The 17,420-nt window shown below is 44.1% G+C and overlaps 1 protein-coding gene across 3 annotated transcripts in view; it reads right to left on the reverse strand.

The window, feature by feature from the left end:
- TMCC3 (transmembrane and coiled-coil domain family 3) overlaps positions 1-17,212 on the reverse strand; it is a 328,168-nt gene extending 310,956 nt beyond the window's left edge. For 2 of the 3 annotated variants that reach the window (XM_045467031.1, XM_045467030.1), the window contains exon 1: positions 17,114-17,212. In XM_045467031.1, the coding sequence (XP_045322987.1) occupies positions 17,114-17,122 (9 nt within the window). In that variant the 5' untranslated portion in view covers positions 17,123-17,212. The remainder of the gene's footprint in view (positions 1-17,113) is intronic. The other variant, XM_045467028.1, reaches the window with a different exon arrangement.
- Between the last annotated feature and the right edge of the window lie 208 nt (positions 17,213-17,420).

Below are 17,420 nucleotides of genomic sequence, written 5' to 3' on the forward strand. Positions count from 1 at the left end.
TGAGAAGGCAGCAAGTGAGGCAGACAGGAAACTGAAATATCTGGGTTTGGAAGAGGTTTCTGGTTTTCTGTCCATGTAGCTTTGTGTAACCTATTGAGTATGAGGATGGGCTATGGGAGAAAAGGTTGGTTCACATACCAGAAAACAAATTGCAGACATACTGGAACACAAGGGAATCTCTAATTATAAATTATGGCCCACAGGCCAAATCCAGTGACCTGTTTTTTAACGGCCTAAAAGTTAAGAATGGGTTCAACATTTAAGGGTTGCCTGGGGGGGGGGGGGGCACCTGGGTGGCTCAGTCGGTTAAGCGGCCGACTTCAGCTCAGGTCATGATTTCACGGTCCGTGAGTTCGAGCCCCGCGTCAGGCTCTGTGCTGACAGCTCAGAGCCTGGAGCCTGTTTCAGATTCTGTGTCTCCCTCTCTCTGACCCTCTCCCGTTCATGCTCTGTCTCTGTCTCAAAAATAAATAAATGTTTAAAAAAAAAAAAAAAAAGGGTTGCCTGGGTGGCTCAGTCAGTTAAGTGTCTGACTTCAGCTTAGGTCATGATCTTGTGATTCGTGAGTTTGAGCCCTGAGTCGGGCTCTGTGCTGACAGCTAGGAGCCTGGAGCCTGCTTCAGATCCTGTCTCCCTCTTTCTCTGCCCCTCTCCTGCTCACGCTCTGCCTCTCTCTCTCAAAAATAACTTTAAAAAAATTTTTTTAGGGGCGCCTGGGTGGCTCAGTCGGTTGAGTGTCCGACTTCGGCTCAGGTCATGATCTTGCAGTCCGTGAGTTCGAGCCCCGCGTCAGGCTCTGTGCTGACAGCTCAGAGCCTGGAGCCTGTTTCAGATTCTGTGTCTCCCTCTCTCTGACCCTCTCCCGTTCATGCTCTGTCTCTGTCTCAAAAATAAATAAATGTTTAAAAAAAAAAAAAAAAAAGGGTTGCCTGGGTGGCTCAGTCAGTTAAGTGTCTGACTTCAGCTTAGGTCATGATCTTGTGATTCGTGAGTTTGAGCCCTGAGTCGGGCTCTGTGCTGACAGCTAGGAGCCTGGAGCCTGCTTCAGATCCTGTCTCCCTCTTTCTCTGCCCCTCTCCTGCTCACGCTCTGCCTCTCTCTCTCAAAAATAACTTTAAAAAAATTTTTTTAGGGGCGCCTGGGTGGCTCAGTCGGTTGAGTGTCCGACTTCGGCTCAGGTCATGATCTTGCAGTCTGTGAGTTCGAGCCCCGCGTCAGGCTCTGTGCTGACAGCTCAGAGCCTGGAGCCTGTTTCAGATTCTGTGTCTCCCTCTCTCTGACCCTCTCCCGTTCATGCTCTGTCTCTGTCTCAAAAATAAATAAATGTTTAAAAAAAAAAAAAAGGGTTGCCTGGGTGGCTCAGTCAGTTAAGTGTCTGACTTCAGCTCAGGTCATGATCTTGTGATTCGTGAGTTTGAGCCCTGAGTCGGGCTCTGTGCTGACAGCTAGGAGCCTGGAGCCTGCTTCAGATCCTGTCTCCCTCTTTCTCTGCCCCTCTCCTGCTCACGCTCTGCCTCTCTCTCTCAAAAATAACTTTAAAAAAATTTTTTAGGACCGAGCCTGGGTGGCTCAGTCGGTTGAGTGTCCGACTTCGGCTCAGGTCATGATCTTGCAGTCTGTGAGTTCGAGCCCCGTGTCGGGCTCTGTGCTGACAGCTCAGAGCCTGGAGCCTGTTTCAGATTCTGTGTCTTCCTCTCTCCCTGCCCCTCCCCCACTGATGCACCGTCTCTCTCTCTCTCTCTCTCTGTCAAAAATAAATAAACATTAAAAAAAATTTTTTTAAAGAATGTTTTTAACATTTTTAAATAATTGAAAAAACCTGCATAATATTTTATGACATGAGAAAATTATAGGACATTCATATTTTAGTGTCCCTAAATAAAGTTTTATTGGGACACAGCCATACTTACTCATTTTATGTATTCTCCATGGCTGTCTTCACACTATAATGGCAGAGTTAAGTAGTTGTGACAAGGATCCATATGACCCATAGAGCCTAAAATATTTATAATCTGCCCTTCAAAGAAAAAGTCTGCCAATCCCTGCTTTAAGGGAGGTGTTTGGCTGCTTCCTGAAAACTGATTTTGATCTAGCCTTTGTTTGCTGAATATGAAATAAAATACTGAACTTAGAATCACCTCACGTTTTCTTTGATACTGACCTAAAAAGCATACCACAGTCCAGATACCTCTGCCTGAGTTTCCCAGTACTGAAGTGACATTACTCCTGTGGTTTCCTAACCCAGAAGCAGGGGCAGGGAAGGGCTTCTGCACATTCAATTCTATTATCAGAATGACGGATGTATAAAGAGAAGCAGCCAGGTATACTAATCCTGCAGGGCCCTCTGCATGAGCCATGTCTGAGCCTTCCTTTTATTGAGGAATGGAGAGCTTTACCCTGTCAACAAACACTGTTGCCATTTTCCCAGCATTAATATTCGAAAGTAGGAAATGCAGCACATAAAGCATAATTCAAAGTACAATGGCAGGAGCTGCTGCTGTCCTCATTCCACTGAAGGCAGGAGGGTCGCCTATCAGAGTCCAGACGGTTCTGGTCCATTATCAGCAGCCCAGTTTTTGCCATTTCTGAAGGCAACACGAATTATAAAGCATTTGCTATTGTTGCACCAATCGGCTAATTCAATGGTCAGAACATTTCAAACCTCGTAATTTACGCTGGAAAAAGTGGGAGTCTCACTCCTTTGAACTGCCTGTTAGACTACCCCATGTCACAGCTTGCCTGGCACTAAGAACAAGAAAAATTCTCCGTTAGGAAATTAATGTTTATAAACACCCTGGAAAGCCAAATAATAAGCATCATGATTTAAAATAAAAGTAATCAGAATGGCTTATATTATTAACTTTGCAAGTACATATTTTCATTTGTGACTTTATCACACACATTGATTGTTGGCTCAACTTTTTTAAGCACTCGACATTAGGTTTTTTGTTTAAACTGGTCCAACCCTTAAAGTGTTTTGCTCACATTTCAAGCAACACTGAATCCAGAAAAGAGAGAAATGGTTTAAAGAGGCAATGAAATATCTTGTATAAGCACAGTGCCTTGTGCCTTGAATGTGCCTTGCTTGCATAAAAAGCATTAAGTAAATGGTGGCTCTTTTTATATCAGTAACAAAACATGCCAGGGTGCCTGTGTGACTCAGTCCGGTTCAGAGTCTTGATTTCGGCTCAGGTCATGATTTCACAGTTCATGAGTTCGAGCCCCACATCAGACTCTGCACTGACAGTGTGGACCCCTGCCTGAGATTTTGTCTCTCTCTTTCCCTCTCTCTGCCCCTCCTGCACTCTCTCTCTCTCTCAAAAAAAATAAATAAATAAGCAACAACAAAAAACATGCTAAAGAGAGAAGTCTATTTTGAAGCAACACTAGCCTACAAAATATAGATGTTCAAATGCAAAGAAGACCTAATCTGAGGTGACCCCCTGTTCTGTTTCCAAGGCTTAAGGGCCTAGTTACTGGACAAATTTCAAAAGACCTCACAGAACTATTTACCATCTGTGATCAAGGTCACAATCAGCAGCAACCCAACTCTCACTAAACCTTGCACTCGGCAGGCTATAGCCACACTGGTAGTGGTTGGGTTTGTTGGGGATTTGTTCCTCAAGATTCTGTTCTGAATGAGAAGGGACAAAAGGCAACTAAGAGCAAGGGAGAAGAGAAACAAGAGACAGTAATTCCCACCTGCCTCCTCTTCCTCTCCCCAAAGGGCAAATACTGTCCAGCACGTCAGGGAACTGCTGGGCTACTTATTCAGCTAGTACAAGATGAGATACCTTCAGTCACTCAACAGGTGCTTACAGAGCCCCTACTAAGGGCCTGCTGTTGTTCTGAGCATTGGATACATCAGTGAATAAAAAAAACGCACTCAACACAAAAAAGTGGGGTGACTCTACCTATCTGACATTAAGATGTAATCAGTAGTAACTAAGATCCGAATAAAGAGCTTGCACACTCACGCATATGGAGACTGGCTGTATGACAAAGGTGGCGTGGCATGGCACATTGGTGGGGAAAGGACAGTACTCAGTAAGTGTTGCTGGAATACCTGGTTATCTATCTGGAAAAGAAAAGTGAACCCCTACCTCGCTTAATACATTAAATTTAATTCCAATTGGATTAATGGTCTAAATATTAAAGGCAAAACTTGAACTCTCATTAGAAAACAGGTAAATATCTTTAGCCAGCAGACAACAGAAAGATTCCTTATGAAACAAAAAGCACAAATCACACACACACACACACACACACACAAAAATAACTTCCAATACATTAAAATTCATCAAAATATTCCATTTAGAAAAAGACACAAATTGGAAAAATATATTTGCAACTCGGTAAGAAAAAGTACAAGAGAGAAACGAGCAAAAGATATGAACTGACAATTCACAGAAGTAAAAACTCAAATGGCCAATGAATACCTAAAAATATGTTGGACCAAAGGTGCCTGGGTGGCTCAGTCGGTTAAGCCTCCAACTCTTGGTTTCAGCTCAGGTCATGAACTCACGGTTCATGAGATGGAGCCCCGTGCTGGTCTCTGTGCTGATAGCATGGAACCTGCTTGAGATTCTCTGTCTCTCCCTCTCTCTCCCTCTGTCCCTCCCCTGAGCATATGCATGCTCTCTCTCAAAATAAATAAATAATTTTTTAATATGTTGGACCACACTTGAATACATAAAAATATGTTCAACCATCCGAGAACCACAAACTAAAAGCATGATGAGCTATCCCACCTCTGTCAGATCTGCAAATAAATGTAAAGTCTGACAGTACCACGTGTTTGGTAAAAATACAGGCCATTCACAAACTGCTCATAAACCTCTCTGGAGGAGAATATGGCAATATTTAGCTGAACTGACAATATGCTTACCCTACAGCCCCACTACCTCACCCCTACATGCCCTAGCACTCACAAACAAGCACATACGCAAAATCAGAGCAGCACTGCTTTAAAACAACCAAAATATATGGCAAAAACAGAAAGAACAACTTAACTATGTAGTATTCCACTACATAAATATACTTAGCTCCAAAAATGCATGCTGAGCTACTGGTATCAGATGGTTAAATCTCACATATACAAGTGTTATGCAAAAAACCAATATGGGCATGTATATATGTTGTGATTTATATACATATAAAGTTTCAAGACATGCAAAATAATGGCATATCTTGCTTAAGGATATATGCATATGTAATAAAACTATTAAAGCGCACAGATATGTTAAATTCAGGACAGAAGCTTCCTCTGCTGGCAGGAAAGTATGGGGAGAGTACCATCTCTACTGGGGTTTTTCTTCCTTTGTAGTAGGGTCTTTTATTGAGGTATAATTTACATATAGTGATATAGATGTCAAGTGTACAGTTCAACGAGTCTGACTGACACATACACCCGTGTGAACCTCAAGCCTGTCAAGAAATAGAAAATCTCCATCACACCAGAAAATTTCTTCACGCCCCCTTCTAGTCAGTCCCCACCAGGAACCACTATTTTGATTCCTGTCACCACAATTCGGTTTTTCCTGCTCTAGAACTTCATGTAAATGGAATTATACCGTATGCACTCTTTTGTGTCTAGTTTGAGATCCGTCCATGTTCATGCATAAACAGTAGCCTGTTTCCTTTTTATGGCTGAGTAGTATGCATTCCATTTTATAAATACACTACAGCTTTTCTTAGTCATTTTTTAAGTTGTGGTAGATACATGAATGCCAATGTATTATTCTTTACACCTTTTTTTATATATTAAGTATTTCCTTCTTTAAAAAGTGTAGGTCCCAGAGTGCTAGAGATTCTCTAGAACATACACCTAAGGGTAGGTTATGTATATTGTCAACCCTATTAGACACTGCAGATTCTACTTTATGACCACAGATCTACTGAATCAGCAGCTTAGGAGGTGTTGTTCAGGAATCTGCATTTTTAACAAGCTCCCCAAGTGACTCTTATGTAAAACATGTTTTGTAAACCAGTTTATAAATACATTCTTTATGTATATTCTCTGTGTTCTGTAACTCCAATGGCTTCAATTATTACCACTTATATGCCAATAACTCATAAATTTATATCTTTCAATAAAACTTTCTCCTAAACTACAGACCTCTGCTATAAATATCTCTACATGAAGGGCCCACTGGTGCCTCTGTACAAAACTTCCCAAGTCCTACTCCTTGGTTTTCCTTCCAGTTTTATGTCTCAGTTCATGGCACCACTGTACATCTGGTTTCACCAAACCAGAAATCTGAGAGTCTGTCACTCTGAACTCCTCTCCTCCCTTATCTTCCACATCCTATTGGTTACTAAAGTCCTCTTCATTACACCAAAATACATCTTGAATAGAACAGGTCTCTCCATTCCCTTTACCATCTCCTAGTCTAGGTCATCTGGATCACTGTAATGGCCTCCTAACCAGTCCTGCCCCCTCCAGTCTTGTCCCTCCAGCCCACTCCCTACCTTGCAGCCAAAGGAACCTTCTGAAACAAATATTTGATTTTCAAAACTGCTTATTTAGAATCTCTCAATGGTTTTTATTTTTATTCATTTATTTATTTATTTGAGAGAGAGAGAGAGAGAGAGCGCGCGCGCGCACATGCACACAAGCTGGGAGAAGGGCAGAGGAAGAAAAAGAAAGAATCCCAAGCAGGCTCCATGCTGAATGTGGAGTCCAATGTGTGGCTCGATCCCACAACCCTGGGATCATGACCTAAGATGAAATAAAGAGGCAGACATTCAACCAACTGAGCCACTCAGGCACCCCTCTCCATGGATTTTTTTCATTGCCTTTGGGACACTCAAGATGGTTTACACAGCCTTTCATGACCTGGCTTCTCCCGACTTTTCCAACCTCAGCTCTTGCCATTACCCCCCTTGCTCTGTATCCATTTAGCTGCTCTGAATGCACCTCACTTCCTTAAATGTGCCATTCTTCACTCTTCCTTTGCATAAGCTGTTCATTCTACCTAGAATGCAACCCTCCTCCTCTTTCCCTGGCTGCCCTTGCTTGCCCTTCAAGTCTCAGCTCAACAGTCACTTCATCTAGAAGGCTTTTATGAACCCGCCAGATTACATTAGAAACTCCCATTACAATACCCTAGCAACTTATTTTCCCTTTGCAACAGATTATACCATAATTCACAGAACTGTTCGTCTTCTCAGACAGACTACAAATTCTGTGAGATCAGGGCCATGCAGAGCTTGCTAACCCACAACGGATTCCTAGCATACAGTAGGAGGTTCATTTTAAGTATTTGTTTCATGAGTGTTACCGTATTACATTTAGTCTACATGCAAAGAAACCTTATCAAATAGCCTCAGTTATTTCTTTCAATTGAAGATGTGAATAATTCTAAGTTCGGAAAGTTATATATTATATGCAATATTTACGTTTTACTCTCCTGTTGCTTTGGCGAACACAATCTGCCACCAGAGAAACAGTCCGTCAAAAGGAGCAAGAAGTACACGCAAAAGAATGAGACTGAACCACTTGCTTTCACCATACACAAAAATAAACCCAAAATCCAGTACAGACCTAAATGTGAGACCTGAAACCATAAAAATCCTTGAAGAAAAACAATCAGTAATCTCTCTGACATCGGCTATAGCAACATCTTTCTAGATACGACTCCTGAGGCAAGGAAAACAGAGGCAAAAATAAACTACTGGGACTATACCAAAATAAATAATCAACAAAATTAAAAGGCAGCTTACTATGGGGGCACCTGGGTGGCTCAGTTGGTTAAGCATCCAACTTTGGTTTAGGTCTTGATCTCACAGTTCGTGAGTTCAAGCCCTGTGTCAGGTTCTGTGCTGACAACTCAGAGTCTGGAGCCTGCTTCAGATTGTGTCTCCCTCCCTCTTTTTGCCCCTACCCCGCTCATGCATGTGCATGCGTGTGTGCGTGTTCCCTCTCTCTCAAGAATAAACATTTTTTAATTAAAAATAGACCTACCCTATGACCCAGCAATAGCACTGCTAGGAATTTACCCAAGGGATATAGGAGTACTGATGCATAGGGGCACTTGTACCCCAATGTTTATAGCAGCACTCTCAACAATAGCCAAATTATGGAAAGAGCCTAAATGTCCATCAACTGATGAATGGATAAAGAAATTGTGGTTTATATACACAATGGAGTACTACGTGGCAATGAGAAAGAATGAAATATGGCCCTTTGTAGCAACGTGGATGGAACTGGAGAGTGTGATGCTAAATGAAATAAGCCATACACAGAAAGACAGATACCATATGTTTTCACTCTTACGTGGATCCTGAGAAACTTAACAGAAACCCATGGGGGAGGGGAAGGAAACAAAAAAAAAAAAAGAGGTTAGAGTGGGAGAGAGCCAAAGCATAAGAGACTCTTAAAAACTGAGAACAAACTAAGGGTTGATGGGGGGTGGGAGGGAGGGGGGGGTGGGTGATGGGTATTGAGGAGGGCACCTTTTGGGATGAGCACTGGGTGTTATATGGAAACCAATCTGACAATAAATTTCATATATTGAAAAAAAAGAATAAACATTTTTTAAAAAGGCAACTTACTAAATGGGAAAAGATATTTGCAAATTACGTATCCAATAAAGGGCTAGTTTCCAAAATATATAAAGAACTTATACAATGCAACACACACACAAACAATCCAATTAAAAACTGGGCAGAAGACATGAACAGACATTTCTCCAAAGAAGACATACAGAAGGTCAATAGACACATGAAAAGAAGGACAACACATCTGGGAAATGCAAATCAAAACTACAATGGATATCACCTCACATCTGTCAGAATGGCTAAAATCAAAAACACAAGAAACAAATGTGTTGACAAGGATATGCAGTAAAAGGAACCCTCTTCACTGCTGGTGGGAATGCAAACAGGTACCACCACTGTGGAAAACAGTATGGAGGTTCCTCAAAATGTTAAAAATAGAACTATCCTATGATCCAGTAATCACACTTGTGGGTACTTACCCAAAGAATACAACAACACTAATCCAAAGGGATACATGCAACCTTAGGTTTATTGCAACATCACTTACAATAGCCAAATTATGGAAGCAGCCCAAGTGTCCATCGAATGATGAACGGATAAAGAAGTGGTATACATATACAATGGAATATTATCCAGCCATAAGAAAGAATGAAATCTTGCCATTTGCAACGACATGGATGGAACTAGAGTGTATTATGCTAAGCAAAATAAGTCAGTCAGTGCAAGACAAATACCAAATGATTTCACTCATACATGAAATTTAAGAAACAAAACAAATGAGCAAAGGAAAAAAGAAAAAAGAAAGAGAACCCATGAAACAGACTCTTAAATACAAATTGGTGGTTGCCAGAGGGGAGGTAGGTAGCGGGATGGGAGAAATAGGTGATGGGGATTAAGAGTACACTTCTCATGACGAGCACTGAATAATGTAAAGAATTGTTAAATCACTATATTGTACACCTGAAACTAATATAACACTATGGGTTAACTATACTGGAATTAAAATTTTAAACTTTAAAAAAAAAAAGGAGTAAGAAGTGGCAAGACTCAGAACTGGCCAGCTTGAGTCTCAAACCTTAAAAAAAAAAAAAAAAAAAAAAGCCCCATGAATTTTTCAACAGTGTTGCACCTGTCACACCTCAGTTACAAGGGAGGCACAATGCTTGAAATCTTGTTAGGTTTATAATGATTGAAGTGGAAAGGCTTTTGGCAAAAGGATTCAAAGTGTGTATTTTTTGTTCTGGGATTTTCAGTCTAAGGCACAGCTGGGTACACTCGGCTGTTGCCAAGGATGGAGGCTGCGTGCAAATTCACCGGCAGTTTACCTACAGCAAAAGCTCTCGATTTTAACTCTCCAACCTTCCACCCACTTTTTGAGGGATATAAATATTAAAAACACAAACTCTGATGCCAGAATGCCTGGTTTAAAATCCCTGCTACATCATTTATTAGTTGTGGTATGCTGAACAAATTACCCAGCCATTCAGTATTTAACTTCCTCATTTGAAAATGGGAATAAAACAGCATTTACTTCATAGGTTTGTTGTGAGGACTGAACAAGTTAATCACACATAAGGCACTCAGAGTAAGGGCTCGGTAAGTTTTCCATACATCTAGGGGTAGAGGAACAGGTTTGCAGGAGAAAGTAGGGGAGACGGACAGGGAAAACAGAAGCAAAAGAAATGTGCTATGTAATTTGAATAATCTTTTGAACCTCAGACAAGTCCTTTTAATGTACATTAACTAATCCAAGTCGCACAGCTAGTAAACAGCTGAGCTGGATTTGGAGTCAGGGAGTCCGTCTCCAGAGACCAAGCCCTGAACCACTAAGAAATACTGTCTCCCGTCTTCACATCTGGCCCTTGGGGAACAGAATTCCTGTCTTGTAAAGGAGGAAGGGAAACAAAATGATGCAAGGAATGGAAAGAAAGAAAGAATAAGTAAAATAAGGCCAGACTCATTTATTTTCTCAATTTAAGAAAGGTAAAGTGACAAGTTTCCCTTTATCCTCCCTTCGCAGACCTGAGAGAGCCCACCATATTTGTGGATGCTTTGCTTTCAATTCAGGAAGCCGGGTTGAAATCAAAATCACTGTCAAAGACTCCAACAGATTGACAGATCCTTCTGAACATAAATCCAAATGTGAAATGGAAATACGGGACACGAAATCCAAGAGTGAGCAGGAGAGCAGTGGATGGAAGGGTTACAGAAACCATACTTCTGTCTAGATTGGAGAGACAAGGTAAGGTGTTCTAGAGTCAGACAAAGGATTCATATTCTTGTCTGGCCTGTAACATCAGAAAAACAACTTAACATCCCTGAGCATCACTTTTTTCACCTGTAAAAAAGGAACAAGAACATCTGCCTCCCCATGGATAATACCTGCCTCTCCATGGATAAATAACTCTGATGCAGTTTTAGGAAGAAACAGAGAGGCACCCTCACACACGAAAACTGAGGGTAATTTGGCACTCTCTCTCTTTTCAATTTAACAAACTTATATAGCACTTACAATATGCCAGGCGCGATGCTAGTCACTTTAAATATATTAACTTGGGGTGCCTGGATGGCTCAATCAGTTAAACATCCAACTCCTGATTTCAGCTCAGGTCATGATCTCACAGTTTGTGGGTTCGAGCCCTGCATCAGCCTCTGCACTAACAGTGCAGAGCCTGCTTGGGATTCTCTGTCTCCCTCTCTCTCTGCCCCCCCCCCCCCGCTTGCTCTCTTCATGCACGCGTGGCTCGCTCTCTCTCTCTCTCTCAAAATAAATAAACTTAAAAAATGAAAATATTAACTTATTCAACGTTTATGGCAGACTGTCTGCAAAAATGGTGCCAATGATTCTCTTCACTGTATCCTTGTCCTTGGAGAGTCCCCTCCCACACAGACTCAGTGCTTTGTGCTCTGGGCTTTGCCCTCTCTTGCTGCCTTTGGAACCCTGAGGCTACCACATAAAGAAACCTGAGCTAACTGGCACATGAGAGATCACACGCCATCCCATGAGCTCCCTACAAGCCAACTCATCTGTCAACTACCAGGCAGGTGGGTGAGGCAGCCTAGATCCTCCAGCTACCAGCTGACCCACCAGGTAACCACAGAAGCATGAAAGAACCCGGCAGAGCTCAGCTGGGCTGTCCCAGATAAGAAGAGCCACCCAGACAACCTACCAACTCATGAGGTAAGCAAAACAGATATTGTTTTAAGCCAGTAAGTTTTGGGGTGATTTGTTATGCAACACAAACTAGTAACAATCCTCATAGCAATCCTTTAGGTAGGTACTATTATTATTCCTATTTCACAAATGAGACAACTGAGGCAAAGAGAGGTTGACTTGCAAAGCCTGTAAATAGCAGAGTCAAGATTCAACCCCAGATAATCTGGCTCCAAGTCCACACTATTATGTAGAGATTTTATTTATAAAGATACATGTAATAGATACAAAGATACTTTTAACATATATAACTAAGTATATATACATATATACACATATGCATATACATATCTCCTCTATACTATGCTGCTTCACCTAACAAAAGTAAGGTGTTTTTTCATATTAGCTGACTCAGAAATTTATCATACAGATATACTCACACAAATGTAAAATCACATATGTATAAGATTATTCCCTGCAGCACTGTTGATAATAGCAAAAGACTGGTACAATCCTAGTACATCCACATAAAGGTATCCCATATGCAGCCATAAAAAGAAGTGAACTGACAGATCTACAAATACTGATCTTGTGTACAAGGATAAAAAGCAAAGTGTACTTACATACTACATTTACATTTGTATGTCAAAGAAAAGGGAGAAAGTATGAATATATAACTGCTTGTATATGCACAGATTATGTCTAGAAAGACACAATAAGTGGGTTTAAAATCAATTACTTCTGGCTAAAGGGAACCAGCTGGCTGGGCAACAGAATATGAGGAATGATTTTCACTGTAAATATTTTCATGTATTTTGAATTTTTATACTGTATGAATGTATCATCCATTAATTTTTTTATTTTTTTATTTTTTTTTTTTTTGCTTAGAGAGAAAAAGCACACACATGGGGGAGAGTGAATCTTTTTTTTGTTTAGCATTTTTTTTTAAAGTGTGTTTATTTAGAGAGGGAGCGCACGTACACACAAGCAGGAGAGTGGCAGAGACAGAGGAAGGGAGAGAGAGAATCCCAAGCAGCCTCCACGCTGTCAGTTCAGAGCCCAACCCAGGGCTCGAACCCACAAACTGGAAGGTCGTGACCCAAGCTGAAACCAAGAGGCAGATGCTCAACTGACTGAGCCACCGAGGCATCCCAAGCATTTTTTTTTTTTTTTGAGAGACAGAGAGTGCGAGGAGTGGGGCAGAGAGAGAGAGAGAGAGAATGAATCTCAAGCATGTTGCATGCTCAACACAGAGCTCAACGTGGGGGCTCAATCCCCTGATCATGACCTGAGCTGAAATCAAGAGTCAGAGGCTCAACCGACTGAGCCACCCAGGCACCCCAATCACCTATTAATTTTAACTTAAAATGTTGTTATGAACATTAAGGGAGACCATAAATGCGTGGAACAGAGAAAGCAATACATAGTATTGTTACAATAATTATATACAATATTTAAAAATTATAATTACATATATTATAAATATTATAATTTAATTATTATAATTATTTTTCCACAAATGACTTCTAACTCTAAGGCAAATAATTTCTTAAAGTAGCCAATCCTCAGGGTACCTGGCTGGCTCGGTCAGTAGAGTATGCGACTCTTGATATCCAGGTTGTGAGTATGAGCCCCACATTGGATGTAAAAATTAAAAAGAAAATCTCTAAACAATATATATAATAAAAAAAAGTTGCCAATCCTCTGAAACTCCTGGCTCTGTACAGGAAAGAACTCGTTTGGGATGCAAAAGTAAAGAAGGAAATATTTACTAGCTATGAGAACAGGTGAAAGAAGAATGGCTTCCCTGGTGGTCATGACATAAGGTTCAAAGCACCGGGCAGAGTGGTAATGCCCCATTTCTGCCTCTCTTCAGAGAAGCCCAATTATTGGGCATCTTCTGTGCTCTGACTTTGTATGTTCTCTGTGCACCTTTTCTTTCAGCATCAAATGAAAGCAATTACTTTCTATTCTAATAGTGTGTCTGCCCTCCCTCTGCAGTTACTCATCTACAAAAGTTGAAATGCTGCCACATGCATTTGCCAAACTGCTAAATTATCTGCTTCTCCAGAACCAGAAATGATCTGGGGCAGGAGCAGGCAGTCTGTAGCAAGCAAAGAGTAATGCCAAGAGCCAGGGCTTTGGAGTCAGGCAAACAGGTACAAATCCCAGCTCCAACACTTAGCTGAGTGGCCAAAGCAACATATCAACCTTTCAGAGCTTAGCCCATCTGCAAAACAGGTGACTACAGTTCCTATTTTACAGGACTCCTGTGAGCACATATACCCCAGTACCAAGTACAGAGTAAATGCTCACTAAATGTTAGCGATATTCATTATCATTGGGGACATTCCAACTGAGGGTCAACCACCTGCCTTTCTCCATCTCTCCCCGCCCCTCTCTCTCTCACACACACAGACATCAACGATCAGCAAGTTTAGGTGTATGCTAGAGGATTCCCAACTCACCGTCCACATCAGCAAGTTCAAATGACCGTACCTCCAAAATCCATCCAGTCTCTCTCCATCACCCCTGCACACAAAGGTGGTCTCTCTTTACATGACCATCCCCATTCTATAATTCATTCTAGCCGTGTAGATCTTTGAAAAAGTAAACCAGATCATATCATTCTATTCCTCTGCTTAAAATTCTCTAAAAAACATTCCTCTGCATTTAGGCTGAAATCCAAATTTCTTACCATGGCCAGCAAGTCCCTATAGAACTTGGCCTCTATCTCTCCAACCTCTCACTTCATCCCACTCGCTCCACCCCATGGACACTCCACTCCGCTTCAGCCCCAGTACCGTTTCTCACACAGGCCAAGTCTGTTCCTGCCTCAGAGCCTTTGCATCTGATGTTCCTCGGTCTGGAACACTCTTACCCCAAATTTTCACACAGGTAACTTCTTTTCATCATGTAATTCATAGTTCAAATACCAACTGTCTAGAAATGTCTTCCCTGACCATGAAAATGAAAATGGTTTCCCTCCCTGATTTGCTCCCCATTTCATTATCCTGCTTTATTTTCTTCCTAGCACTCATCACTATCTAACATCACTTGTGTATGGGTTTACTTTTTTATTATCTAATTTCTCAACTAGAATGTAGCCTCCAAAAGAACACGGATCTTTGGCCATCATCTCCCCACTACTCCTAGAGCTTAGAATGGTCCCTGCACACAGTTAAGTGCCTAATAGATAGGCCTTATGATGGTGGCAGTGGTGTTTAAAATGCAAAGTGCGGGGCGCCTGGGTGGCGCAGTCGGTTGGGCGTCCGACTTCAGCCAGGTCACGATCTCGCGTTCCGTGAGTTCGAGCCCCGCGTCGGGCTCGGGGCTGATGGCTCAGAGCCTGGAGCCTGTTTCCGATTCTGTGTCTCCCTCTCTCTCTGCCCCTCCCCCGTTCATGCTCTGTCTCTCTCTGTCCCCAAAATAAATAAACGTTGAAAAAAAATTAAAAAATAAATAAATAAATAAAAATAAAATGCAAAGTGCAAGCTTCAGTCCAAGGGATTCTGATTTAATAGGTCCGAAGTACGGCTCAAGAATCTGAACTTCTAGCAAGCATCCATCTTTTTCATCCTAAAACAAGCAGGATACAAATCACTATTTTAAGATATTCTGGTCAATTCCTCCATTACCAAATCTCGCTTCTCCCTCTAACACTCCCTTGCTTAGGCCTACAGATCCCTTCCCAGCTGCTTTTCTTAATTAACCCAATGACACTAAGGTAAAAAAAAAAAAAAAAAAAAAAAAAAAAGAAGGTTGCTGACCCCTGAATTTGGAGTTCAAACAAATAACCCCGCCCGTTTCCATTTCTACTGCTCCATCAACACCAGGAATGCCAAACTAGCTGCCCAGCCTGGCTGGAATCCTGTCCTCCCCAGAAACACCTGAGCAGGTCTGGACTAACTCCAAAAGGTAAGCCAGGTAAATTTCCATGTCAGCTCACTAATAGACTTTCCAGAGGCAGCTGGGGCCAATTCATACTTGCTCTACAAGCCCTCCAAATACATCCCCCCCCCCCATCAACATATCCAGAAGACTTAACTCTGGCACCACCTGCAAAACGACGGCCAGAATTCCCTTTGAAGCAACCTAGCAGCTGAGAGGAAGAAATCTTTGAAAGGGCTACTCACTCAGGTGACCAAACAGGCACATACATGCCATTGTACAAGGCAACCCCTAACTCCAACGCAGAGAAACTCACAGGCTCTGGCGACAAACAGTCGTGTTTTGTTTTTCCCATTTATTCTCAGACTTGTCTCTTCAGAAAACATCCAACACCCTTTCCCTAACGCCTAAACTGTCACTGGGCTTGGCCTCAGGGTGTCTGGGAAAATGTCAAGGGTACCTACTTGGAGTTCCCTAAAGTTTCCTCTACTGCTACCCAGTCCGAGATCCCGCATTTGATTAAAGCAGCCCCCACCCCCCCACCCCCAGGTTAAAATCCAAAAGGCATACTGGGACTGGTAACTTAGAATCGCCAACACTTATGCGTGCATTAGCTCCCCAAGAGGGTAAGATCAAGCTGCGCGGGGGCCTGCGTGCGTGCTCTTCCTGGCTGACCGCAAGCAGCACCAATCTTCCAGGCTGTTCCTTCAAAGGGGAATAAACCCTGTAGAGGGGAGTTTTTCCGCTAAGAGTCACGAGCGCAGGGGCCTCTCACCCCTGCAGTTCGGGGAGCAGCCGCTGCCCCGGACTCCCCCAAGCGCACGTGCTCAAAGTCCGCCTCGGGACTCCGCGGGTTCACGTCGCAGCAGCGCCTGGCTCGCTAGCACAGCCGAGGGAGCAACTCGAGTCCACACGCCCTCGCGCCTTCCAAACGCCGAAGCGAGGGCCTCTCCGCAGACGAGGCGTGAGGCCCACCTCTCCGAAACACACACACACACCTCCACCCGCCACCCACCTAACTCGGAATGGGGCCCGCCCATCCCTGGGGCTTGCGCCTAGGGAGCCCAACGGACGGCCGGCGGCAAAGTTTACGAGGCTCTCGAACTGGGAGCGCGGCGCTAAGCAGCAGAACGCAGCGGCCAGACCAGCCGAGCGGGCGGCGGGGGCGCCGGGAAGGAACTCCCCTAAAAGCTGGAAGCGAAGGTGCTGGGAATAGCCTGCCCCGGCCTCGAGGAGGCGCAGGCGCTGACAGAGAGCCCCGACGTGTCCGCGCTGCCGCTGGGAGTGCTGGGCCCGGCGGGCGCCCTCCGGCTGCAAGTCGCCCCACGGCTCCCCCGGCCCCACCCCCCAGAGTCGTCCGCTGAGTGCCCCCCGGCCCGCCCCGGCTGCGGCCGCGGCCCCGCGAGGCCCCGCCTCGACCCCCACCCTCAACCCTTCCCTCCAGCTACGCGGGCCCGGCTCCCCGCCGCCTCCCGTAGCCCGGAGCCGGGCGAGGGAGACGCGCTCTCACGTTCGCCGGCACACTGGCCGCCTGCCCCCTCGCGCCCCCGGGCGACGCACACTCACCCTCCGCATGGTGCCGGGACGGGCCGGGCTCGGCGGCGCGGGCTCGGGCTCTAGGCTGCCAGGGACGGCGGCGGCGCACAGGCGGCCGGGGAGAGCCGCGCTGCCCCCTCCCGCACACGCGTGCGCCGCGGCCGGCGAGCGGGCGACGGCCTCCACGGGGGCGGGGCGGGGGCGCGCCGGCCGTGGGGTCCCCGGGCCCGCCCCCGGCGTGCGGACTTCTGGGCCCTCCCAGCCCCGAGGCTCCTCGTTCCCCGTCGTGGCGTTCCCCACCTTCCCCGGCCTGCTTCGCTCCTCTCCTCCCCCTCGA

The sequence above is a fragment of the Leopardus geoffroyi genome, chromosome B4 (assembly GCF_018350155.1).
Source record: "Leopardus geoffroyi isolate Oge1 chromosome B4, O.geoffroyi_Oge1_pat1.0, whole genome shotgun sequence".
In the NCBI taxonomy this organism is placed as follows: domain Eukaryota; kingdom Metazoa; phylum Chordata; class Mammalia; order Carnivora; family Felidae; genus Leopardus; species Leopardus geoffroyi.